The sequence below is a fragment of the Orcinus orca genome, chromosome 1 (genome assembly GCF_937001465.1).
Source record: "Orcinus orca chromosome 1, mOrcOrc1.1, whole genome shotgun sequence".
NCBI lineage: Eukaryota > Metazoa > Chordata > Mammalia > Artiodactyla > Delphinidae > Orcinus > Orcinus orca.
Genome location: NC_064559.1, coordinates 156,767,387 through 156,792,769, shown reverse-complemented (window position 1 = coordinate 156,792,769; position 25,383 = coordinate 156,767,387). Strand labels below are relative to the sequence as shown.

At 41.6% G+C, this 25,383-nt stretch overlaps 2 protein-coding genes across 3 annotated transcripts in view; one reads left to right on the top strand and one right to left on the bottom strand.

Moving 5' to 3' along the window:
* Positions 1-17,606, top strand: part of AK4 (adenylate kinase 4) — a 77,011-nt gene extending 59,405 nt beyond the window's left edge. For both annotated transcript variants that reach the window (XM_004281619.3, XM_049698405.1), the window contains 3 exons: positions 5,338-5,510; positions 9,540-9,658; positions 11,809-17,606. In XM_004281619.3, coding sequence (XP_004281667.1) covers positions 5,338-5,510; positions 9,540-9,658; positions 11,809-11,923 — 407 coding nt within the window. In that variant the 3' untranslated portion in view covers positions 11,924-17,606. The remainder of the gene's footprint in view (positions 1-5,337; positions 5,511-9,539; positions 9,659-11,808) is intronic.
* LOC105748631 (ZW10 interactor-like) lies at positions 7,866-8,744 on the bottom strand. The gene is given in 1 exon segment (XM_033409043.2): positions 7,866-8,744. A coding segment is annotated over 1 exon segment (879 nt).
* Positions 17,607-25,383: the final 7,777 nt, after the last annotated feature.

Sequence of the window (25,383 nt, the reverse complement as noted above, 5' to 3'; positions counted from 1 at the left end):
GATGAAAGGGGCAAACAGATAACTAGAGTGGGAAGGTTATTACTGTCATGGCTATGCTGTGCCCGAGCTCTAAGGTATGCTTGGGTTGAGTTCCCTGGTGACTGGGTGGGACCAGAATGCGGAGTCTGTGTGCTGAACTGTAATTGTGGGAGAGCAAAGAGCACCAGTGACCCCCCAAACTCTTAGAAACTCTCAGAAAAGGAATTAAATATGGGTCTGAATGTGAGAGCCCAGTAGGTTGGCACTGCCCAACATATTTTTGAAATCTGTTCCTTGTGAATTCAGCTTATTTTGTACACAGTTGCATTTCCCACCCATTCTTCCAGAGGCCCCCAAAGTTCAGAAGCATTTCTAGGGGAGCTGAGCAGATGGGCTTCTGAACCTCATTTGACAAGGAAACTTTAACCAATAATATTTGAGTTTTTATTTGTTGAAGGAATTGTTATATTCTGTTTTAGAGCTGCCTCTTCTTTCCTACGGCTTTTTTCAGCTCTCAACCTCTACCCAAAGGATAAAGAACAATGTTTTCTTGTCAGGGTAGTGACTAGTGATGCTGGAACAGAAGGCCCCAGGGACTGTGGCTGAGTGATTGCTAAAATTCTTTGTGCATACTCATCAATAAAAATGTTGTCTACATCTTCAGTATGTGGATATTTATGTATAAATATATAAATACGTACAATTTTATTAATATATAACTGGTAAAATGGGCCCTCCCAAATAGAAGATTAAAAAGAATGAGGAAAAAAAAACAGTAGAGGTTCTGTTTCTTTCTTTCTGTACTCTGAGGAGGGTCTCTTTGGAAGCTGCTGCTTCAGAAGATGGCTTTTCCTTGAAATTGGATTTGAGGAAAGAACAAAGATTGATTTGGGATTGTTTTGGCTGCAGGCATCTTTCTAATTCCAGTTGTCATCTTGAAACTTCAATGAGGTGTAGGTTATACAGGGAAAGGCAGGACCTGGCCATCAGTGGGAGAGTGCCTTTATGTGGAAGGCTTACTGCCCTCACTTTATTGGCGTTTCAATGTAGATTGTACCGGGCACAGTACCAGGAGATAACAAGGGGAGTGAGACACGTCTTAAGTCCCCACTTCAGGAAGCTCATCTTCTAGGGCAGACTCTGGAGCGTGGTGTAGGCTGAAGTGGACTAAGACTTGGCATAGTGCCTGGGCCTGCTGCCAAAGTGCTTACTCTAGCATCCCCAGCCTGACCTGCAGTGAGCTGTTGGGAGGAGGGAGACAGAAGAAAGCACCTGGCTGAGGGTGTGTGTAGTATTCAAAAGGGAATTTGGTGGGAAAGAATTTGGTGTGGTTTTATCTGGACTCTCCTAAGACCCCTTCCCTGTCCCCCAGTCTGTGCAGCCGTAGATAGAATTGAGCCATGAACACCCACATGGGTCCAAATCTTGTTCCCTGGTGACCCAGATAGCATTACATTATTATTTACCTGGTAACTGTCACATATATGGGACTCCAGAGTACACTCAAATGCTATGAAACCCCAATTCTAAAAGTCAGTCTGTTTTTGAACCTCATAATAATCAAAAGAGAAGTTGCTTCATGAATCAATTTTAAAGTAATCAAGCCATTCCATGATAGAGGGTTACATATAGACTTTACAGAGCTCAAGAGTCATATAATTTCATGGAATTATTTACAAATAAGGCAGACTAATCAAAGAAGTATATTCACTTAATAGAAAACTAGAAGGGGACTCCCCTGGTGGTCCAGTGGTTAAAAATCCACCTTCTAATGCCGGGGACGCGGGTTCAATCCCTGGTCGGGGAACTAAGATCCCACGTGCCACAGTGCAACGAAGCCCGCACGCCGCAACTACTGAGCCCGTGCACTCTAGACCCCGCGTGCCACAACTAGAGAGAAGGCTGCGCGCTGCAGCGAAGATCCCGCGTGCCGCAGCTAAGACCTGACACAGCCAAATAAGTAAAATAAGTAAGTAAATAAATAAATAATAACAGTAGAAGACAACTACCCTAGTGTTTGCTCACTGTGTACCAGGCGTTGCTGCCTTCCAGAGCTAAGGCCAAGGTGTCTACATTGTACTTAATCTTAGGCAGGTATGATTTGACCTTTTACTTCCCCAGATACCAAGCAGTCATAATCTGATCTGACAGAAATTATGTTGAGATTTGAAAAAAATCTAGTTAGTTTATTTAAAGGCAATATTGTTTTCTATTTTGAAGATACTGTATCTCAGTTCCCATTGCAGAAGCACCCTGAACATACTTCCAGGCATAATCTCCCAACATGCGGGTGCCTTTATGTGAAGGGGATGCTTAGCCAGTGTGGGAGGAAGGAGGGAATACAGCTGAGTGACTATTGGCACAAGAGCCTAGGCTGTAAGATTAGAAATACCTATTTCTCTGATGAAGCCAGCCTGAATGCAAGAGAGATCACAAGAGGACAGCAAATGAGGCTGTGAAAGCAGTTTCTTCTGATGTTAGCTGTAATGTTGGAACAGCTCTGGTGTTGCCTGGTGGAAGCATGTGTTTAGCTTAGGTTGGGCACATGATAGCCGATGAACTTAGATGTGCTCTGCGAGATAAGCCTCTCCTCACCTCTGTTTGAACTTACTCTGTCTTTCCTTGTCATAAGAATAGAGTTGAAATGTGCCCTGGGTTTGGGTCTCTCTGTTCTTGTATCCCTTTGCAAAGAGATACCACTTAATCTCTTAAGAGATTCTGCAATAAACAACATCAAAATTTAGAAACTTGGGGGCTTCCCTGGTGGCGCAGTGGTTGAGAATCTGCCTGCTAATGCAGGGGACACGGGTTCGAGCCCTGGTCTGGGAAGATCCCACATGCCGTGGAGCAACTAGGCCCATGAGCCACCACTATTGAGCCTGCGCGTCTGGAGCCTGTGCTCTGCAACAAGAGAAGCCGCGATAGTGAGAGGCCCGCGCACCGCGATGAAGAGTGGCCCCCGCTTGCCACAACTAGAGAAAGCCCTTGCACAGAACCGAAGACCCAACACAGCCAAAAATAAATAAATAAACAAATGTGGGGTTTAAAAAAAATAATAAAGGTTGGCCCAGTTTAAAAAAAAAAAATTTAGAAACTTGGGCCATTGGATAATTTCCCTTACTGGAGAAATTAGAAAAGAAGCTCCAGGGGAAGCCTAGAACAAATTATCTGTAGCGAAAATCCAGTTTTATTTGTTTCCCCAATCCACTGCAGAGCAATCTCTTTTGCCAAATCAAATTACTGGAAAAATTAAAAGAAAAAACCCCAATAAATTCAAGCCCAAATTTTAGATTCAACAGAGTTAAAATTACTCTGTGGAATTGCTATAAAATTCCTAAATGTTTTTTCTCATTTCTGTACTTACTGTGACCAGGGCTTACATTGGACTGCAGACCAGATGTTGAGTTTAGTAAGATATAGGGAATGAATAATTTCAGATGGGACTTGCAAAGACACTTAGATACAAAGTACCGTAAGCAAGTTCATCAGGACATAAACTTTGGAAATAGCTACAAGGCCCTATACTAAGTTGCTCATCTGTGTTAATTTTTTAGAAGCTGAAGGGTATAGCAATGATCAAGACAGAAAAAGTCCCTTTTCTCAGAGTGAGATAGGGATAGAAAATAAGCATAAATACTTGGAAATTATTCATAGTAATAAATAATAGAAAATAAACAGTAATGAGATAGATAGTGGAAGGGGAATGGGACTATTTTAAGTATACTAGTGTAAGAAGTCTCCCTGAGGAAGTTACATTTATTCATATATCTGAAATGATAGGAGTCATATTCAGAGACCTGCAGGAAGAACATTTTAGGCAGAGGACAGCAAATGCAAAGGCCCTGAGGCAGAGGTATCTGACACTACAAAGATAGAAAGGAGCTAGTGAAGAGAGCAGTATTGAAAGTAAGTCGATGTGGCCAAAGTCAACCTTGGGCATCATGTCATGTGATACTGAACAAAAGAAGAATAAATTATGGAAGTGTAGATAAGGAAAGTGGTGTCATGGGTAGCCCAAAGGTGAAGTTGTGGGAACAGGTGAGTTGGGTTGCAGCTGGGGAACATGCAAGACCAAGGAAAATCAGAAATATCATCCAGTGTCCTGGTGTATGGAGGGGGGGGGGAAGAGGGGCCTATTTCTGTGTGCAGAAGACGATGGATGAGGACCCTGGGAGGAATGGGCTTTGGAGAAAAGGGCCTGGCCTCACAGGCAATAAGGAAGGCATTGAAGGGAGCAGAGGTTTGTACCTGGAGCGGGGACGTAGAGACAGTGTTGGGTGGGTTTTGTCACATTGAATGCAACAAACACTCTGAAATCACCTTGGCATTCAAACGACTTGGAGATTTTAACACAGAGTGCAGCACATTCATGTTTGAATAACTGACTTCCTGTAATAAGAAAAGGAGTTCTTTGATTGTTAAGTGATTTAAGTTTGTCTTCTGAAGATTGCACCTCCTATTATACTTTCTTTCCTGCTCTCCATCCACCCAGCTCTTTTATCTAAGATTTAAAGGACATTTTTTTAAAAAGTGATAATTGGATACAGTAAGGTTTTTAACAAAACAGACCAACTTGACAAACTATTTAGGAACAAGATACTACTGTGTACCATCCCAGCCAAACCTGGGGTTACATTTAAAGCAGGTCAATCCCTGGTGGGGGGGGGAATATATATATATATAAAATTTGGGGTCAACTAACTGCAAAAAAGGAAGTGATGCCCATGAGTTCAAATTTCAACTGCAGTTTATTTTCCGACATTTAGAAAAGTAGGGTGAATTTATAAGTTTTGCAGTGTCCAGATAGTTTCAAAAGCACCAGTTCTTTTTGAGATTGGAATTTTGCCCACCTTGTTACTAAGGTGCAGGCTCAAATGAAGGTCTGAGTGAAGGATCCTACTTTAATTGATTTAGACTTAAAAAATATTTGTGTGTATATATAGAGGTATCCTAAGAATAATATGCTCATAAGCTGTTAGAACTAAAAGGACACAAATAAAATTTGCCCCTTTGATTCTTTAACAGAAGAAGAAATGGAGGTGTTATAACTTGCCCAAGGTCACACAGGTAGTTAAGAGCAGAGCTGAGACTAGAGCTGGGACTAGCGTAGTGATGTTCAGCACTTACTGCTTTTATCATGTGACTCCTTAGCCTTTCATATTCCAAATGCTAAAGCTAGGTTGTAAAGTAGCATATTTTCTTCTAGTATTAAATTTATAGAAGTAGATATAAATTCCTGATTAAATCTCCTTTCTGGGCAGTGTATGTGCAGATTTGATTATTCTGTCTCTGAAAATACTTCAACAACTAACTGAATTGGGAAGTGTCTCACATTTGATGTTTTGTTTTGGCATTTAGGTTTTCCTAGAACATTAGTTCAGGCCGAAGCCTTGGACAAAATATGTGACCTGGACCTAGTGATCACTTTGAACATTCCATTTGAGACGCTCAAAGATCGTCTCAGCCGACGCTGGATTCACCCTCCTAGTGGGAGGGTATATAACCTGGACTTCAACCCGCCTCATGTACATGTAAGAATATACAAAATACTTTCGCATATTGACAAGAAAGGTAAAACATTTCAGTTGAAAAGCAGGGGAACGATATGAATAGGCTGTTCCAAAAAGAGCAATATATATAGCCAGCAAATATTTTAAAATTCTCATTAACTAGTAGTGAAGGGATGTAAATTAACATTTACAACATGTATTGCTGGTTGGGATCTGGGAAAATGATACTCTTACCTGTATTAGGTATATGAAATATTAACAGTCTTTTAGAAGAGCAACTGAGCAACCTACATTAAAACTTCTAAATACATATTTCACTCAACCCACTTCTGGGAGTACAGTCTATGGAAATGTAAGCACTTTCAGGTCAGGTCATGTACACGATGAGGCTTATTTCCATGTTGTTTGTAGTGGGAAAAATAAAACAAAACTTGAAAACAGAACAAATATTCATCTATGTGGATGATTAAATAAATTTGAGAATATCCACATTTTGGAAAATCATGTATAAGGTTAAAAAAAAAAAGAGACATAGTAGTACATTCTTTGGCCCGGAGAAATATTTCTCCTGGGTATTGTTGAATGAGAAAAGCAAATAGCAGAATGATTACATTTTTCTAAAACCGTGACCGCCCTTCTTCTTCTTCTTTTTTTTTTTTTTTTTTTTGGCTTGCGCTGCACGGCTTGTGGGATCTTAGTTCCCCAAACAGAGATTGAATCCACCCCTCAGCAGTGAAAGCACAGAGTCCTAACCACTGGACTGCCAGGGAATTCCCTATGACCACCGTTCTTTATGTATATCTGTTTACGTGTCTGTAAGCGCCCTCTAGCTTCATAGGAGTAGTGATAAAGATATAAAGGAACTATCCTAGGCTGGCCAATAGTTGAGGCTGGGACAGAATAAGGAACAGGGTTAGAGTGAGTGGGGTCATGTGAGTGGTGGGAGTGCAGAGGAGGGACTAGGCAGGACTAAAGGCATGAAAGCTTGCCCTTAAGAAGAAGTTCAAAATATAACATCTATGCATCTGCGTAAGATTAAATACATGTAAAGGTATATGTTTAAAGAAACTTTTGACAAATTCATTTAAAGAGTAACTGTTCTTTCTGTTAAAGACATGAATTAGTTCAATCTGATAATTCTTCAGTTATTTGGTGGTAGATACTATTACTTGTTCTTATCCAAATGTGGAAGGGGTGGCTATTGTGTCTTATTGGGTTCATGTTTATGGAATAGGCTAGACTTGAATATAGATAGAGTCAGTAATAACTATAGAAAACTACTTCAAGGGGTTAAGGACGCCTTCCTAGCTCTGTAAGTCTTCATTAAGTCCTGATGAGTCTTTTTCATTTGGGCTAAGCACTGGTCTCCTTTTCAAGTTTTCTTTTTAAAATGTAAGTAGTTCTGGAAGTCCTTTATTAGAACCCTTCCTCCATTCCATCCCCAAAAGCTAGTATGGGGAAAAAAATGTATAGGGAGGAAAATAGGGTTCTGAACATGCATTGGAGTCTAACACAAAAGCTTCATATTTTGGCTCTGCCTAGACCTGCTGATGCAGACTCTCCCAAAATTTGAGAAGCTTGAACACTGAGTTGCTTTCCAAAGACTGGGTATCCCTAAGAGAACACCTGCAATTACAGTGCTATTTCCAAAGATAGCAGTAAAAGTGCTGCTCTGGCCTAAGTCAACCAGCTGTTGTGGCCAAGCTGCCCCAGGAGAGATGCTGATGTCCTATTCTGCTCTTTCTGGAAGCAGTTGTTGTTATCTCCTGATACTCTGAAGCCCTAGAAATGGCTTCTGAACTTTGCAGCAGTAAGTAAAATAAAAGAGAGGGAACTATAGGTGACGTACAGCTTTCTCCCATGCCCATGTCTCATGTTTTGTTAGGGAAACAGCCCTGGAATACCCATGTGATAATTGTGGCTCACCAGTAAATCCTAAGTGTAAGTTATGTACCTAAGGCCCTGAGCTCTAATAAAATTTTAGTGCATTTCAAACTTACAGCCGGCTTCAGACTATCCCGTTGAGTTGCCTGAGCCTTTTGATTCTGCTTTAGCCTACCTTTTTTTTTACTGTTCATCACAAAACTTTAATATTGTCAAACTAAGACAAACATCCAGGAAGCAAGTATCTTTTGAATTCTAAGACAGTCCTAAGTGAAAACTCTGCTCCTAATACAAAATTTAACAATGAACCAGGCTGTCATTTAGCTTCTTTACAAATAAACAGGATACTCAGGTGAAAAATAGACTACTGTTGATAGCAATCAGTATTACAACAAAAGGAGATGAGTTTCCTGTAGTTTCCAGGTGTCTTCATGATTAAAATAAATGACTCCTTCAGGCACATGAAATCCCAGTTTTAGTTTTTCTCCTGCTCTAGGATCCTTCCCCATGTTGTTGTCTCCCAGGAAGCCATGGTAAGCCTGTATCTCCAGCAGGCTGTGGGTTGTTGGCCTTGGAGGACACGCATTCATCTCTCCCCATGGTGTCCCGAATGTTCTGCTCCTGGGGCTGGGTCAGCTGCTGGGGCTTATCCGTAGGAAGATCCAACTCTTGTGGCATCTCTGCCTCAGCCTCATGGAATAGCAGCTTACCCTGAAGGGTGTGTAGCAGGTGGAGGAAGGTCTGGTGCCTCTGCAGCTTGTACTGCTCCTGCCCTGCCTGCTGCTTCAGGGTTCCAAGTTCCTGATATAGCTGTTCAAGCTCCTGCTGAGTTCCTGTCTGACGCTCCCTCACCTCTGAAGACACCACTGCCAGATGCTGCAGACGCTTCTCCTGTTGTAGCTGCCACTGCTTCTGGACTCTTCTGAGTTTTTCCATGGCCATTTGCTTCTTGGCCTGGAGTTGTTCAAGGGCCTCCCGGAGCTTGGCCTGCTTCCTTTGGGCCTCCTCCACCTTGGGCAGTGCCTGGGTCAGGGAACTTGTGATGGCCTCCACGTGCTCTTGGTAGGTGGCCTTCAGCTCTTTCCATTGCTCTTTGACTTCAGTTGCCTTCTGCCGGCTCGTGTCTTCAGAAGCCAAGGGGTTCAAGTCCTGGGCAGTGCCTTCCTGAACCGAGAAAGTCTACGGGAAGTCTGCTACTTGAAGCTGGCTGCAGAGGAGCTTGTCTTTCTTCCGGGAGTCCATCACAAACTCACCCAGGATCTGCACGGGCAGTTCTGCCTCCTCCTGAAGACCTATAGGCTCCAGGATGTCTGCCACCTTGGCCAGGGCCTCTCGGGCAGCAGCCTCCGCCTTAGTCTCTGCCGCCTCCATCCTTCCCCAGGCCACGCTTCAGCTCTAGCCTACCTTTTGACAGATTTATTTCTTGTTACTCTCTCCCCTGGTAGGCAATTCTCATGTGTCCATTTTGCTATTTGTAAGTAGGTGGTATGACTCCTGAAGTTAAAATATACTGAAAATCAAATTTTCTCAAATTGCAGTTTTTCAGTTCTCAGAATGTTTGTTCCTGATTTTCATGGGTATAATGACTCATGCCTATTCTCCCTTCAGATGCCATTATTTAATTTAGTAAAATAACCTGAGCAAGTTTAATCTCAGAAGAGCTACGTGACAGAATTTGAAAGCTAGCAGAGACAGGACTGAAATACCTCCTCCTCAATGAAGTGTTTTCCCTAAGTAAACTGTTTGGTTCTTTGAGATATTTATTTTCCGTATTATGAACTCAAGCTTTGGAAAGGCAGCTAGTTTTAGGAATATTTAGAGGGCTAGAGTGACATTGTCTAATGGCTGTTTGGTGTTGGGGGAGACAGCATGGAATTTTGAACTGTGAGTTGAAGGTCTCATTTATCAGAACCACTGGAACATGTTTGGAAAGACCTGAGAAGTTAATAAAGATTTAACGTCAGCTCTTATGAAAACAGCTTAACATGTTGTTATGAATGCTATTTCTTTTTCAACTACCTTCACCATTACTATTGTACCCCAGGCCTAAATCATCACGGGGTAGGAATCAAAGGTGAATATATGGTTTTGCCCAGGAAAGTTTTATTTCACCTGTGGAATAGCCCAACCGTTGGCCATACTAACTGGTTTCTCTGGTATTTGTAGGGGATCGATGACATCACTGGTGAACCATTGGTACAGCAGGAGGATGACAAACCTGAAGCAGTTGCTGCCAGACTAAGACAGTACAAGGATGTGGCAAAACCAGTCATTGAATTATACAAGTGAGTGTGCTTCAGGGTTTCCATGGCAGATGGCCAGCCAGCAAGGGGTGGCTCCTCATGGGAAGGACATTGGGCTGCAGTGGGGTAGTGTTTCTTTAAGCTTGATAAACCCAAAAGGCCCAGTACCTGTCAGATGAAAGTCAGATGAAATGCTGGCATTGTACGTGGGAGAGAATGCCTGGTACTTTTATGCTGAGACTCTTATAAGGACCAAAACCTGATCATCTCTGTCTGCTTGACTGTAAAACTGCATCTAGACTTTTCATTTTTCTCTTAAGGGACTGAAATAATGACTTACATTTTGATACTCCCATATGTAAATATCTGACTTGGATAGAAGATTAGAAGAGACTTTTGGCCCCCACATGTCTGGAGGGTGTTTAAACAAAGAAGAGCTAAAACTACAGATTGCAAATTCACATGGCCCCAGAGGCCAGGCAGTTACTGGAAACGAGTGTCAAACCTGGTGGGGGCCTTGTCAAGCTGGGCTGTTGAGTGACAGTTGAACTGGACAGCTTCCTCTGTTTCTCCAGCCAGTTATCACCCCAGGGACACTCAGGCTCATTGTGACCAGTGATCCCTGAAGAGCAGAAGATCAGGCTTCTGCTGAAGAAGAGCAGAAATCAGGCTCTCTCTGTGGAAGAAAATCCCAATTTTTATTATTTTATTTTATTTTTTTACACAACATTTACAGCTTTATTGATAGGGTATAGCCATTATGCAAAATTCAGCCATCATTATACAACCTCATTTCCCATCTAAAATAAATGTGAATATATTTTACTTTAAATGGGACGTACTGGCAAAGTGCCAAGAATTAAAGACTAACTTTAAAGACCTAATTTCATACTTCAAATATCACAAAAAGCAGTGATTCCCAAAACCATGAAAGCATAATGAAATAACTACACAGAGAAAAAGGACATTTAACTCATTTCATGCTTTCTTAATTTTATATAGTGAAAACGGACATATTTATAACTTCAGCATACTTCATAAAATCATTATTCATCAGAAACAGACAAATATTTACAAAGAACATTTAACTTAAATTTCATAGTTGCTTATAAAAAGGCACTTGAAAGATTGACCTGTATAAAGAAATGAGTCTTGTCAAGAGATGGTAAACTATAAATATAAAATATACCACAACGTTAAAAACCTCATAGTGTTCTATAGGAAAATCTCTAAAGATAACTTAATCTTTCGGGGTAAAAAAGTATTTAGCATTACAGATTTAAAATGCAAATTTTATATATGAATTCAATAAGGAATACATTTAAACCCTACATTGCCACATAATCATCATCTATTTTGTGGAAAACAATAAAAATTACGTACTTTATGAACATGTGTACATCAAAACCAAAAGGTTAATTTTTACTTTTTCCTTTATTGGCAACTTTGATGCATTTTTTAGGTTTTGGTTCCCAGAGCGCGTTTTTTACAAATCTTGAAGCCACCCCCCGTCCAGCTTGCCAACCTCTTTCTCGTCTGTTATGTCCTTGACTCTGTTCATGTATACTCCGATTCTTTCTAATTCTTGCTTTACTGGATGTTCCTTAGGATTGATTCCCTGAGTTGCCAAATAAACCCAAAACACTGAATGTAATGTGTAAGTAGAAACTAAATCCACTTTTCGCTCGTTCAAATGGGTCCAACTTCAAATGGGTCCAACCGCCAGGGAAGTCCCCTTTAATATGGTTGGTTTTTTTTTTTTTTTTTTTTTTTTTTTGCGGTACACGGGCCTCTCACTGTTGTGGCCTCTCCCGTTGCAGAGCACAGGCTCCGGACGCACGGGCTCAGCGGCCATGGCTCATGGGCCCAGCCACTCCGCAGCATGTGGGATCTTCCCAGACCGGGGCACGAACCCGTGTCCCCTGCATCAGCAGGCAGACTCTCAACCACTGCACCACCAGGGAAGCCCCCCTTTAATATGTTTTTAAAGGGGAGAAGAAAAGGTGGCACGATGGTCAGCTTGCCAGAATTACTAGGGGTGTTCATACATTTGTAGGAGCTGTTTTGGCGCTCAGTGATGTGTGATATAGACAATGAGATTGTGCTTACATTATGCCCAGGATCTTCTTCTGCTCTAATATCATGTCAAAAGGAAACCTAAAATGCTTTGTATGTTGGACTTTGTTTTTCAGGAGCCGAGGAGTACTCCACCAATTTTCTGGAACGGAGACTAACAAAATCTGGCCCTATGTTTACACACTTTTCTCGAACAAGATCACACCTATTCAGTCCAAAGAAGCCTACTGAGCCCTCCAGTGGAAGAACCAGGAAGATATGGTCATCCATTCAATTGTATGTGTAGTGTTGGTGCCATGTCCCAATTAGCAGCTAGCTGAGATAGCTTGCAGCATCTTTTCTAGTTTAAATGGTGAACTGCTATGAAAACTAATGAATAGAAAGAGTTAATGAAGAGGCTCTTCTCTGCCTTTCTAAAAGAGGGGCTACCTGCACATGTTTAAGATGTCCCTGCACATGTCTCAAGTCCTTCACAAGAAAGAAAGCAAGTACAGGCTGGATTTCCAGTGGTGTATAACCCAAGCTCTAGCTGATTTTCGACAGCCATGTTGTTGCCATAGTGGCCTTTTCACACGTGATGGTGGTGGTCCCTGGTTCTCCCCAGCCCCCAAAGGCTGTTGAACCATAGCACCAGGAGGCCTGAGAATGCCAAGGGCTGTAGCTGCCTTTGTCCCAGGTTCTCTGGTATGTGTCCTCCTGGTGACAGTGGGATTGAAGCTAAGCTCTCAGTGGTTGCTTCTCTGGCCTTGAGTCACTCTCCACAGTTCATATTTTCTCTTAGGAATGACGCCTTGTCTCTGCCTCCATACTCCATAGAATCTCTCCTTTCCAGTCATCCTGGAATGAAAGGATTTGGCTTTTACTACTTTTATTAGACATCTGTTTTCTCCCTTCCTAGCCTACTAAGTAATACAGATTGTTACTGCTTTTATCCCTCTCAAATTCCTTTCTAAGAGCTGAGAGCTAGGGGACTGTGTTGAATCTCTTTATGCACTAGGAACTGAGCTATGTGGAGGGTCTATTTAAACTGCTGGTCTGACTCTCATGGGTTGACACTGCTCCTTTCTTTTATTGTGGCAAAATAAAACCCTCAGAGTCTTTAGGGAACCCTGAAAAACTGGCAAATATTCACCTCCATAAATGTTAAAAGATCATATCATATCTTATGTATGGAAGTAAATAAGACCATATGGAATTACTGGACTAAATGAATAGTTTAGCTTTTTAGTCAAGACAAAAAAAATGTATTTTGAAAATGCTGCTAAATATTGATGCTGACAGTGTTTTTCTCCTGTGAGTGACCCAAGCATATTATAAATAGTTGGTGAAGGGAATGGAGCCTGTGGCGTTGAGGAAAACGTTGCACTAGCCATGCCTAGACTGATGATGACAGGTTTACGATTATGGGATTTGACAAAAATCGTAATTTTTTATTCTATTCCAAAGATGCTTTCTATAGGGTGGCCATTAAGTCTAGAAATATAGATCATACCATTTTGTCATTCACTGAAATGTAGTATCAGTAAACCATTTATTTAAGGATTTGCCTGGTTTCCAGACTTGGTGGCCATCTTTTATAATTCTTGCTCTCCTCTGGGAAGGACAATGAAATTTATTCCTGTTGCCTTAAAAATAGATATTCCTCTTCATGCATCGTGACTGTCCCCAGGGAGGGTCCTTTACTATTCCTGGGAGTGACTTTTGTCTAACTCTTCATACTGGTGAGAAAACAAAAGAAGCCTATTTCAGCATAGGTGGTGTTGAAACACATTATTTTTCTTCCGAAGATGTCGCAGTGAATCCACAGTCAATTCACTGACCAGTGGATTCTGTATGGTAGCCGGACATCTTCCTTACAAATACTGCCCCCCACTCTTGCCAGTCTCTCTCCCTTTGTCCCTTCATGTGAATGTTCTTTGGCTACCTTAGTGGAAACACAGACCAGTTTCCTCCTTATCCTCTGAATCAACGTGAAAGAAGATTATTTACTTTTTAGGTTTATGCATTTAAAATGCCCAGTTCAGGTATTTGAAACATCAGTGCATGACAGTGACTTTTTAGAAGACTTGTGTTTGAATGCCAGTTGATAGGGACAGGGTGAAAATCAGACATGCAGATACAGCTCAGGTTTCCTGGGGAATCGGGCAAAGAAAAACAAGTCTGCTATGAGGAAAATTGCTTCTGCCATAGAGACAATTTCCACAAAGTGGGAAAAGTAGAAAGTTAAGGTTATTATATGGATCATTCAGAAGAGGAAAGTGTGTGCTTTTTTTGGAAGCAGAAAAATCTTCAGACCTCTTTCTTCACTTCTTTCAATGTTTAGCAGATGTTCCAGTGTAACCACTGGCTTTGGAGTTTTTCAAAGAGGCATGGGAAACGGCCTAGGTGACCCCTGATTCCATATACTCTGCTCCTCCATCCTTCCCTCCCTTCTCCCTTCCAGCAAAATAGATGCTTAGTGCCAGTGTCAGAACCACTCAGTGTGTCTCAACGCTGTGCTGTTTCTGAGGTTGCCCTGCAGTTGAGGGCAATCACCTTTGCTAGGTGAGGCCAATAAAAGCCAAACACTGTTTCTGTGGGCTTTGAAAGATGATACTTGTTTCATGTTCAGTGGCCTAAAAAATCTGTTTCTGGTTTTCTTCAACAAAGTCTAGTTTTTCCTTCAGTGATTTTGTAAAAAAAAATAAAATTTTCTTGAAAATATTTTGACAAAGGTCAAATTAAAGGGGTATCTTTCTTTAGTTTTCCTTCTAATGCCACACATGAGGTTCCATTACAGTTAGGCAAAAAGAGTAGTTTGGCTGGTTTCTAAGATTCCTACGTGGCCCCACCTTCTGTGACTCTAGCCAGCTCTGCGTTCAGTTTGCTTTCCACTATCCTGACCGGCTTCCCGCTTACTTGGAACTTGAAAATATTGCCGTGTTTAATACACTCTAACACTAAAGCAAGCATATAATAGGTACCATTTATCGAAGGCCTACTGAGTGCTATGTACAGTTTTAGGACCTTTACAAACATCTCATTTACTCTTTCCAGCATCCTTTGAGATAGGCACGATTCCATGTTTATAAACAAAGAAGGCGAGGGTCAGAAAAGTAAAGCATCTTGCCCTGGCTCCTGCTGCCAGCGCACAGTGTAGTCAGGACTCAAAGCCAGGTTTTCCTGACTCTGCTCCTGGATGTTAACTACCTGCGTCCTGTCCCAAGCAAGGCAGGGCACTGAGCTGCTTGGTTTTGCTTATATTTCCAAGTGGCCTCATGTCAAAAATAGCAGAGTTCACTATGGTGACATTCAGCTCTGTATGGGACTGTTCCCTTTTTTTTTTTTTTTTTTTTTTGACTTTTGCTTAAGCAAAGGAAGCTGCTAGAGGAGAGTCTGAGCCCTTGATCCTCCATAACTACTCATTTGTAAATAAAGTGAAAGGCTGTCAGAGTAGACTTGGGTCCAGGCTAATCTGTGGCAGAGGCAAGCTCAAGGTCTTCACCTACCCTTTCAGTGTCCATGGCATTGTGCCCCTGAAGGGACCTTTATGCCTGAGCCACCCCAGCCGTGGTGCTCACACACAGGCCTGGACTCCTGCAAATTCACCAGACACTACTCCCTTTGCTTCCCTGACATCAGAACAAATCCCTCCCTCACTCCCACCCCGAGACAAGGCCCTGGTAGTAACTGATCTTCCCGAAAGGGCTAGCAGATGAACAGATGGTGACTGAGCCCCTAATATAGGGTCATCCTTGACTTTCATACTATCTTCCCTGTATGACATTACACATGAACATGATCCTGAATGCCACATCCACACCTTTGTCCACCCTCTGATGTGGTGGCAGTGCCTGTCACGCACAGTTCTGGCAGAAATGGGCTACTGGCTTCCTGTCTCCCCTTCCTCCCACAGGGTCACTTCTGGCATCCTCCAGCAGCCCAGCTTCACCCAGGCTGTGCCCCTCTCTTCGGTAGGGAAGGGAAAAAGGTAAGAATAGGCATAGGTGACAGAGGATTCTTGGGAGAGAGGTGATGGTGTGGCCTTTTCTGCCATTACTAGGTTGTTGACAGGATAAATTTAGATAGAAAGATGCCTGTATAAACCCATAAATAGGGTTTTTGTAAAATTTAGTTCACTGGGACCTGAGTTCAATATCTGACTTTGGCTATTTGTTTAAAGAGGTCTTACCATCTGCTGGGGGTGGGGAGTGTCTTTGCCCAAATCATAAAGTCAGCAGATTTCCAAATATATTAAGGTATCAGCATATTCTTGGTAGTTACTGTTTATTGGTCCTCGGTGCTAAGTGTACTGCATCCATTGTGTAATTAAATCCTCCACAATGACCCTATGTAATAGATAGTATTATCTCAGTGATCTTGCCTCCTTGGATTTAAAAACTGAAATAATCCTGTCTACTTAACCTTTTCCTTTACCTATAGGGATTAATCAGGAAACTCAAAAAGGCCTTTTTTGTACGTTTCTGTAGTTTGAGCTCCCTGTTCTCATGAATAGGTAAAACAATATATTTGCTCCCACCTGGAATCCTTGCTTTTGGCTCTGGTGCTGAGACAGGAAATGGGCACTGGGTGGGTCCTGGTGGTAGTTGCACACTGTATGTACAGAGGGCATGTGTCTCATCTGTACTCTGCTGGGTCACAGGATCTCGGGAGGCATTCGTATCTACCTGATGAATTTCATTTCTTTTCATTTAATAGACGCTACCTTTTCTCACTGCAGTAGTTTTACCAGAAAGGCAATTCTGGTAAATAAGACAGAGGTGTATTCGTAGTATGAATTGCTTTCTCTCTATTCTCCTCCATTCTCAGTACTCCTTGTCTATTTGGTGTTTCAAAAGAAGAACCCAGTAGCAGAGACTTCTTTTAATAAGGGAATGTGGTCTGGTCATAAGTTATCGTCCCTTTCCATAAATAACTGACCCAGTCTGGTTTCCAGATGAAAAGTGTGCAAGACCCAGGTGTCGGGGAACCATGAAGCTGTACTTCAACTATGAGGAAAAATCTGCTTCCTGCATCTGTTGAGACATAATTACAAGTGTTGAGAAATGCCGTACCTTATCTTTTAACAAATTGCACAGTTCTTGCCAAAATAAATGCCATTATCTGTATGCTTCAGGGAATTCCCTAAATTGGTGTGTGTGTGTGTGTGTGTGTGTGTGTGTGTGTGAGAGAGAGAGAGAGAGAGAGAGAGAGAGAGAGAGAGAGAATATTCATTCCTTCTTTGGTGATAATTAGGCTATTCCAGAAAGCACAGTGTTAATTCTTGAAATAAAAGATTTCCTGTTTAAACACATGTCAAAGAGCAGCGCACCTTAAAGATTCTCCCTGGGGTTGATGTGTGTCTAACTTCGTTTCATAAAACCTTTCTCTTCTTCATTTAAAGCTTTGGATATAAAGTCAGAAATGTGTTAAATAAAAACAATGTTTTGTGTTTAATTTAGAGAAGAATAAAGGGAAGAAAAACAAAAACTCAGTCTTTATGTAAGCTACAGGGTGTCAGGGCTTAGAGGGCTTTTCTAGTTTTATGAGAATTTATACTACTGATTTTTATATGTTCTTGTTTTTGAGATGCATAGATCTCGGGAAATTGTTGAGTTACAGAGACATTTCACTATGATCCCTCTCGAGCTTAAATCAGTTCTCTAACCTAATGACAACTTGTCTCTGGTTTACTGTCCTGTGAGATGTCAGCTCCATTTTCCCAGAAGTCATGTGTTTACGATGAGTCAGTGCTTTTCCTCAGTGTGAAAGTCGTCGGCCCTCTTGATTTCTGTGTATGTGCTTAATTCAAAGATTCTAAACCCGTAGTCTAATCTGTACCTGCTCTCTTAACTGTTAATTGTGTTATTGATTTTATCTTGCTTGAAGATTGATTCATACTTTTTAATTTGATAGAAATAAAGTTTTTTTTTTTCCGCTTATAACTAGTGAGTTCCTTTAACATTTCTGTAGCTTTTTACACTTGGGAAAATACACATCTTCACAGAGATTCTCATTTATGCCACTGTGCAGCCACCCCATCGTCAACAGTGTTTTCTACAATTTGTAGATGGGGAAAACAAGGAACATGGTGTTCGCTGGATAAGGTGACAGTTGGTGGCAGAGTGAGACCCTGAAACCAAGAGTTATGACCCCCAGTCTCATATTCTTGTCTGTTCATCATGTTGCCTTACTTTGTTTACCCTCAAGCTCCTTATTTTCCAGCACTTTATTAACATATTTTCATGGACCTTCTTTTTTTTTTTTGCGGTACACGGGCCTCTCACTGTTGTGGCCTCTCCCGTTGCGGAGCACAGGCTCCGGACGCGCAGGCTTAGCGGCCATGGCTCACGGGCCCAGCCGCTCCGTGGCATGTGGGATCTTCCCGGACCGGGGCATGAACCCATGTCCCCTGCATCGGCAGGCGGACTCTCAACCACTGCACCACCAGGGAAGCCCCATGGACCTTCTTTAGTTTATTCTTAAAACAGCTGGATGATGTGAGCAGATCCCGTCATCACATCCTACACAGATCACATCCTACAGATTAGGAGACTGGATCAGAATACATGGAATACGTGACTCTAAGGTCCTAGAGTCCCGGCTTACTCAGCAGAAGCAGAACCCCCAGGCCTGTCTGGTGGGAGCTCAAGGCATGGAGGAAATACAGCCTCTGCAGGAGAAGCTCCCGGTGGCAGGGAGAGGGGCAAACGCCCTGGCTTCTCCCAACCTCATCTTCTCCTGTCTCCTAAAGGGGCCTTCCGTTAGCTGCAGCCGGTCAGAAGCCAGCTAACACAGGAGCCTGGGGAGTGCGTTCTCCAGGCTTCCATGGCCCTGAAAGGTGAACTGGACATGATGGCAATGTGGGATATCGTTTTAAAGTTCAAACCATTCACCTTTCAGGAGGATTTTACATCTCTGCCCCATTGGCTTCATGCTTGGGTATGTGATGTGCTTTAGCCACTGGACTGTGAACAGAAATGAAGGTGCCGCTTCTGGGCAGAAGCCTTAGGAGCCAGAGCATGGGCACCCATCTCTGTAACGAGACTGGCAGCCTCATGGGGCTTTTCTTTTACCTGAATCCTGAGGTAGAGACTTGGAGCAGGGATGCAGCCAATCCATGATGGACGAGCAGTGTGCATGAAAAACCTTTATTTTTATAAGCCACTAAGATTTGGGTGGAGCTTGGTACCATAGCATAATTCATCCCAAGCTGACTGATAGAAATGGGTCCAAGATGAATATGTCATCCAGTTATAACTTTCTCTTATCAACACTATTAGGCTGTGGGGCTGCAAAGATGAATAAGACCCAGTTTTTGTCCTTGACTTCCTTACAGTCTCCTGGAGGGGATGGACACGATTCAATAACTACACGTAACTGTTGGAGTTAATCACTGGGTTACACTTGACAGAATACAGGTGGAGTGACTCTTGGCTGGCTAAGTAGAGACCAAGGGAGAGTTAATATTTGAGCTGAGTGATGCAGGAAAGAGGGAACGCAGGCCAAGGGGATGGGATGTGTATCGAAGTATAAGCATGTAAGCCAGGTGGAGGCAAGGAGATGAAGGTAAGATCAAGTTGTATTGACCTGGTCTTAAAATTTGCAATAGACAGTACAGACTCTGCTGGGAAGTGACTTATCCGATTTGCATGATAAAATTGTAATTGTACTACAAGTCTGAACTAAGATGTAGGGTTCACCAAAAAGGAATGGTTGGATTATAACGAATGCCTCCAGAGGAGAGTTAAATGCCTCCAAGGGAGAAGTCAGGAACAAAAATGAGTGAAACGAGAGTGAGGGGAGGTGGTGTGGGGGACACTGCTTTTGCTGAAAGGGGAGCCACTGTGTGAAACCTTTTTTTTAAATTAATTTTTATTGGAGTAGAGCTGCCTTACAATGCCGTGTTAGCTCCTACTGCACAGCAAAATGAATCAGCCATATATTCCCTTGAAATCTTATTTTTAAATGTTGGCAATTTAAACGTTAGAAAGCATTGCACGGGCCAAACAGCATATCATTTTAAGCTGGTGTGGGACTGCTGGATCAGAGGCACTCAGGAGGTAGGAATGAGGGTCTTAGTCTAGATATCTATGAAGTGAGGGGGTAGGATATGTAAGGGTAAGGCACTATGAAGGGGACGATTTTCTAATTTTGATGACCAAAAGAAATGCATAGTTATATAGAATTTTGCTTTATCAGAGAACACCACCTGCTTAAATAAATCACTTGAGTTTTTTCTCCCAGAGTTCAACTGGGTATGATTTTCCCCATATTTTCCCCATATATTTTCCCCGTTTAAGCCACTGAATATGTAAGCAACCAATAATTAAATGAAAACCATACCCATACTTGAGGGAACCTTCCTAAACTAGTTATGTTGTATATGCATTTTATATATGTGTGTGTAAATAAAATTATATATGTATATGTGTGTACATATATGCCTATGTTACAGAAGATAACATTTACAGTTTTACTGAAGGTTTACTCTGTGGTGACAGGCAATGGGCCAAGCATTGTATACCAGTTATAGATGATGAACCTCAGGCTTAGAGAAATTAAATAACTTGCTCAAGACCACCTACTCAGTAAGTAGTAGAATGCAGACTTCAACTCCAGTGCTCACTTATGATTATTCAGCTGTTCTTCCTCATTCTGACTCTTACTACCCAAAGACCCAGAAGGACCACAATTAAAGGGCCTGCAGTCAAGGCATCTTTGGCCTTGGGCAGGACTTGCAGGAGTCAGGGTGGAGAGCCTTGCCACTTGGAGGTGACTAGGGCCTGAGCAGTGTTGAGTTTCTCCTGTGACCAGCTTTTCTCCTAGTCAGGATCCTAGCGCCAGTCCCTTTAACAAGGCAAGAAGACCTCCCATGGAGAGATTAGGTCTCATATCCCATCAGGCGTTGCCATCTTGCACCCCCCATTCTAAGTCCATGCACCCTGAGAAAATGATTCCCTGCTGAGGAGGAATCAGGGATACAAAAAGGAATGGGCCACATCCAGATTAGTCAAGACAGATCAGCCACTCTCTTCACAGTAATGGCCCAAATACACTGACCACTCTAGATCCACTATGTTATATTCCATCAACCACCCTGGGTGCACTGACCATCTCAGACTACTCTGGACATGTTGACCTCCAAAATGTACCCTGGGCACATTGATCGTATGCACTCAGCACAGTATGGAAGCCTTCTATCAGCCCAGCAGGATCAGGGAGAAGCGGGTACAGGCTAACATTGCTTAAAGACCTGACTGAACCATCTTCCATATTTTATCTGTATATAAAAAAAAAAAACTGCTGTTTCCCCCATATGAAGCCAATAAAACAACCCAATTATTTAGTGTTCATATGAAAACCTTACCTAAAAATTTATAAATGTTGGTATTTATCAATAGAGGTTAGATGGTGAGGGCTCTTTGAAGATGACATGCCTCAATCTTACTGTTTCTACATGTCTCCCCCAAACTATAGAGATCAAGGAAAGCAAACAAAATCACAATTAACTCACCACATAACACAATTAAATCTACCACATAACCAGGAAACAGAAGACTGCGAACTCTCATTGCATTTGAGTGGAGAAATAAATATCTGTAATTAGTAGCATGGAGCCCATGTGGAAATGGAGAGTGAGGCAGGGATTATTTGGAAAAAGGAGAGTGCAGTGGTATCCCAGAGAGTCCCACACTAAGTGGAAAAATACTGAGAACAGCCATGCTGGATTGGAGACCTCACTAATGGGGGAAGGAAGGGGCTTGAAGGTACATGGGGCTAAATGTTTCTAAACATGTATGAAGAGGTGTAGCTTCTGGGAGAGAACAAGGAGCTTGGAAGGAGGAGATATCTCTTGGAGAGTTAGTGACAAAGAGGGAAGAATAAAGAAGTTGGTGGAAATTAAGTTTTTCTAAACTCTCCCTAATCATCCTCCCTTATCCCACAGAGCCTCTTCGTTAAAGAAATTGTATTTCACTATACCAACTGAAGAGGGGACTCTTGAACTAAGAAACTAGTAAGTCACTCAAATCCTTCAACCCTATCTGTAGAAACATCTGGTCCATCCAGAAAAATCCAAAAGTCTTGAAAATGAACAGGTGAAAGCAGCCAACATCCACACAAAGTCACTTTCAAAAGGAAATAGAGAATCAAAAATCTTCAGCTGGGCTTCCCTGGTGGCGCAGTGGTTGAGAGTCCACCTGCCGATGCAGGGGACACGGGTTCGTGCCCCGGTCCGGGAAGATCCCACGTGCCGCGGAGGGGCTGGGCCCGTGAGCCATGGCCGCTGAGCCTGCGCATCCGGAGCCTGCGCTCCGCAATGGGAGAGGCCACAACAGTGAGAGGCCCGCGTAGCGCAAAAAAAAAAAAAAAATCTTCAGCTGATGAAAACACCCGAGACCCAACCTTCAACCAGAAGACACTGTAGTACAACACTCCAACATGAATCATATATTGTTAGACAAGGCATAAAAGTTATGAAAAAAAAAGTTATGAAAAAACATCACAAATCAGTAATTCACAAATGCAAAAGAGAAGTGGGCACAAAAAGAGGTGTGGAATAAGAATTGACTGAATGCAGAAAAGAAAGTGATTGCAATGACAATGATCTCCAAAATAAGGACTAAATTACAAGATGTACAAGAGGGAATAGATTCAACAAAGTATACAGAGGAGATATGGAAAAGTGAAATGAAAATTTCCATGAGGTTGAAACAAAATAAGAAAAAGTGAAAAGCTCAAAGAAAATAATGGCTATAGAAGATAGACAAAGAAGACCTCATACACCTATAACTGATTCTGTAAAGAAAAACAAATAATAAAGCCAATGTTTAAAGCTATAATTCAATAAAAACTTACCAATAAATAAATAAATAAATCCTTAATCTATATATTAAAAAGGACACTGTATATTGAAAGTTACACCATGGAACTTTGAAAATTGACTCAGAATAGTCAACTTTAAGACATATATTTTTTTTTACATCTTTATTAGAGTATAATTGCTTTACAATGGTGTGTTAGTTTCTGCTTTATAACAAAGTGAATCAGTTATACATATACATATGTTCCCATATCTCTTCCCTCTTGCGTCTCCCTCCCTCCCACCCTCCCTATCCCACCCCTCCAGGCGGTCACAAAGCACCGAGCTGATCTCCCTAAGACATATTCTTGTATGTCCAGGAAAACTCCTCTAAGCCTTCAGGCAAAAAGACGAAGTGATTCAATGTACAAACCAAACAACAATGGCACAATATTTTCAAGGAAAGAAAGTGTGAACCAAGGATTTCATATCTAGCCAAGCTGACCTTCAGTTATCAAGGAGATGTGGCAAAAAAAAGAAAAAAAAAGAAAGTTTATAGTTGATGCCTCTGGGTGAAGGGCACCAGGGGTAGTATTCTTTTAACTTTTCTACAGATGGGAAAAATTTTAATTACTAAGTGGCAAAAAAATTTTAACTTTAAAAATGTATTGACTATTTTGAGTATTTACTGATTTCTTAATTCCTCCCTCTCCCCAGCCCCTGGTAACCACTAATCTACTTTCTGTCTATGGATTTGCCTGTTCTGGAAATTCCATATAAAAGGAACAATATATGTGGCCTTTTTTGCTTGGCTTTTTCACTTAGCATCATGTTTTTAAGGTTCATCCATGTTGTAGCATTGATCAGTACTTCATTCCTTTTCATGGATGAATAATATTCTATTATATGGGATATACCACATTTTGTTCATCCAGTCATCACTTGGGTTGTTTCCACTTTTTGGCTATTATGAATAATGCTGCTATGAACATTTGTGTACAAGTTTTTGTGTGGACATACTTTTTTTTAATTTTTTTTTTTTGCGGTACGCGGACCTCTCACTGCTGTGGCCTCTCCCTTTGTGGAGCACAGGCTCCGGACGCGCAGGCTCAGCGGCCATGGCTCACGGGCCCAGCCACTCCACGGCATGTGGGATCTTCCCGGACCGGGGCACGAACCCATGTTCCCTGCATTGGCAGGCGGACTCTCAACCACTGCGCCACCAGGGAAGCCCTGGACATACATTTTTAATTCCCTTGATTATCTTAAAACTTAAGTTCCTGGGACAAATGTATGGATACAAAGGGAGAAAGGGGGCAGTGGGATGAATTGGGAGATTGGGATTGACATATATGCATTATTGATACATGTATAAAATAGATAACTAATGAGAACCTACTGTATAGCACAGGGAACTCTACTCAGTGCTCTGTGGTGACCTAAATGAGAAGGAAATCCAAAAAATAGGGCATATATGTATACGTATAGCTGATTCACTTTGCTGTACAGTATAAACTAACACAATATTGTAAAGCAACTACACTCCAATAAAAACAAAGAATTAAGTTCCTGGGTCATATGGTAACCCTATGTTTAACTTTTTAAGGAATGGCCAAACTGTTTTCCAAAGTGGCTGTTACCATTTTACATTCTCACCAGCAATGAGTTCCAGTGGGTTCCAATTTCTTCACACTCTTGCCAACACTTGCTATTGTGTTTTTTTTATTATAGCTATTCTTGTGGATGTGATCTTATTGTGATTTTGATTTAATTTCCCTAATGATGTCAAGCATCTTTCCATATGTCATTATTGGCCATTTGTACGTCTTCTTTGAAGAAATGTCTATTTAAATAATTTGCCCATTTAAAAACTGGGTTATTTGTCTTCTTATTGTTGAGTTGTAAGAGTTCTTTATATACTGCACACTAGACTGTAATCAGTTATAAGATTTGTAATATTTTCTCCCATTGTATGGGTTGTTTTTTTCACTTTTTTGATAGTGTCTTTTGAAGCACAACAGTTTTTAATTTTGATGAAGTGCAATTTACCTAATTTTTCTTTTGTTGTTTGTGTTTTGGTGTCATATCTAAGAAACCATTACCTAATCCACAGTTCAAAAAGATTCATCCCTATGTTTTCTTCTAAGAATTTTATAATTCTTACATTTAGGTTTTTGATCTAAATATTATGAGTTAATTTTTGTATATGGCATAAGGTAGGGGCTCCAATTCCTCTGCATGTGGATATGCAATTGTCCAGCAACATTTGTTGGAATGACTATTCTTTCTTCATTGAGTTGTCTTCGTACCTTTGTTGAAAATCAACTGACTATAGATATATGGTTTTATTTCTGGACTCAATTCTCTCCTATTGATCTATATGTCTATCCTTATGCCAGTACTACACAGTCTTTTTTTTTAATTTTTAAAAAATTTATTTATTTTATTTATTTTTGGCTGTGTTGGGTCTTCGTTGCCACGCATGGGCTTTCTCTAGTTGCAGTGAGCAGGGGCTACTCTTTGTTGTGGTGCACAGGCTTCTCATTTGCAGTGGCTTCTCTTGTTGCAGAGCATGGGCTGTAGGCGTGTAGTGGTTGTGGCGTGAGCACTCAGTAGTTGTAGCTCGCGTGCTCTGGAGCACAGACTCAGTAGTTGTGGCACATGGGCTTAGTTGCTCCGCGACATGTGGGATCTTCCCAGACCAGGGCTTGAACCCATGTCCCCTGCATTGGCAGGCGGATTCTTAACCACTGCACCACCAGGGAAGCCCACTACACAGTCTTTTTTTCTTTCTATACCTAAAATTAAATTCTGTTTTGAGAACCATTCCTCCCAGGTCATAGAAATTTTTATTTATTTTTTTACACAGTGGGCTCTTATTAGTTATCGGTTTTATACATATTAGTTA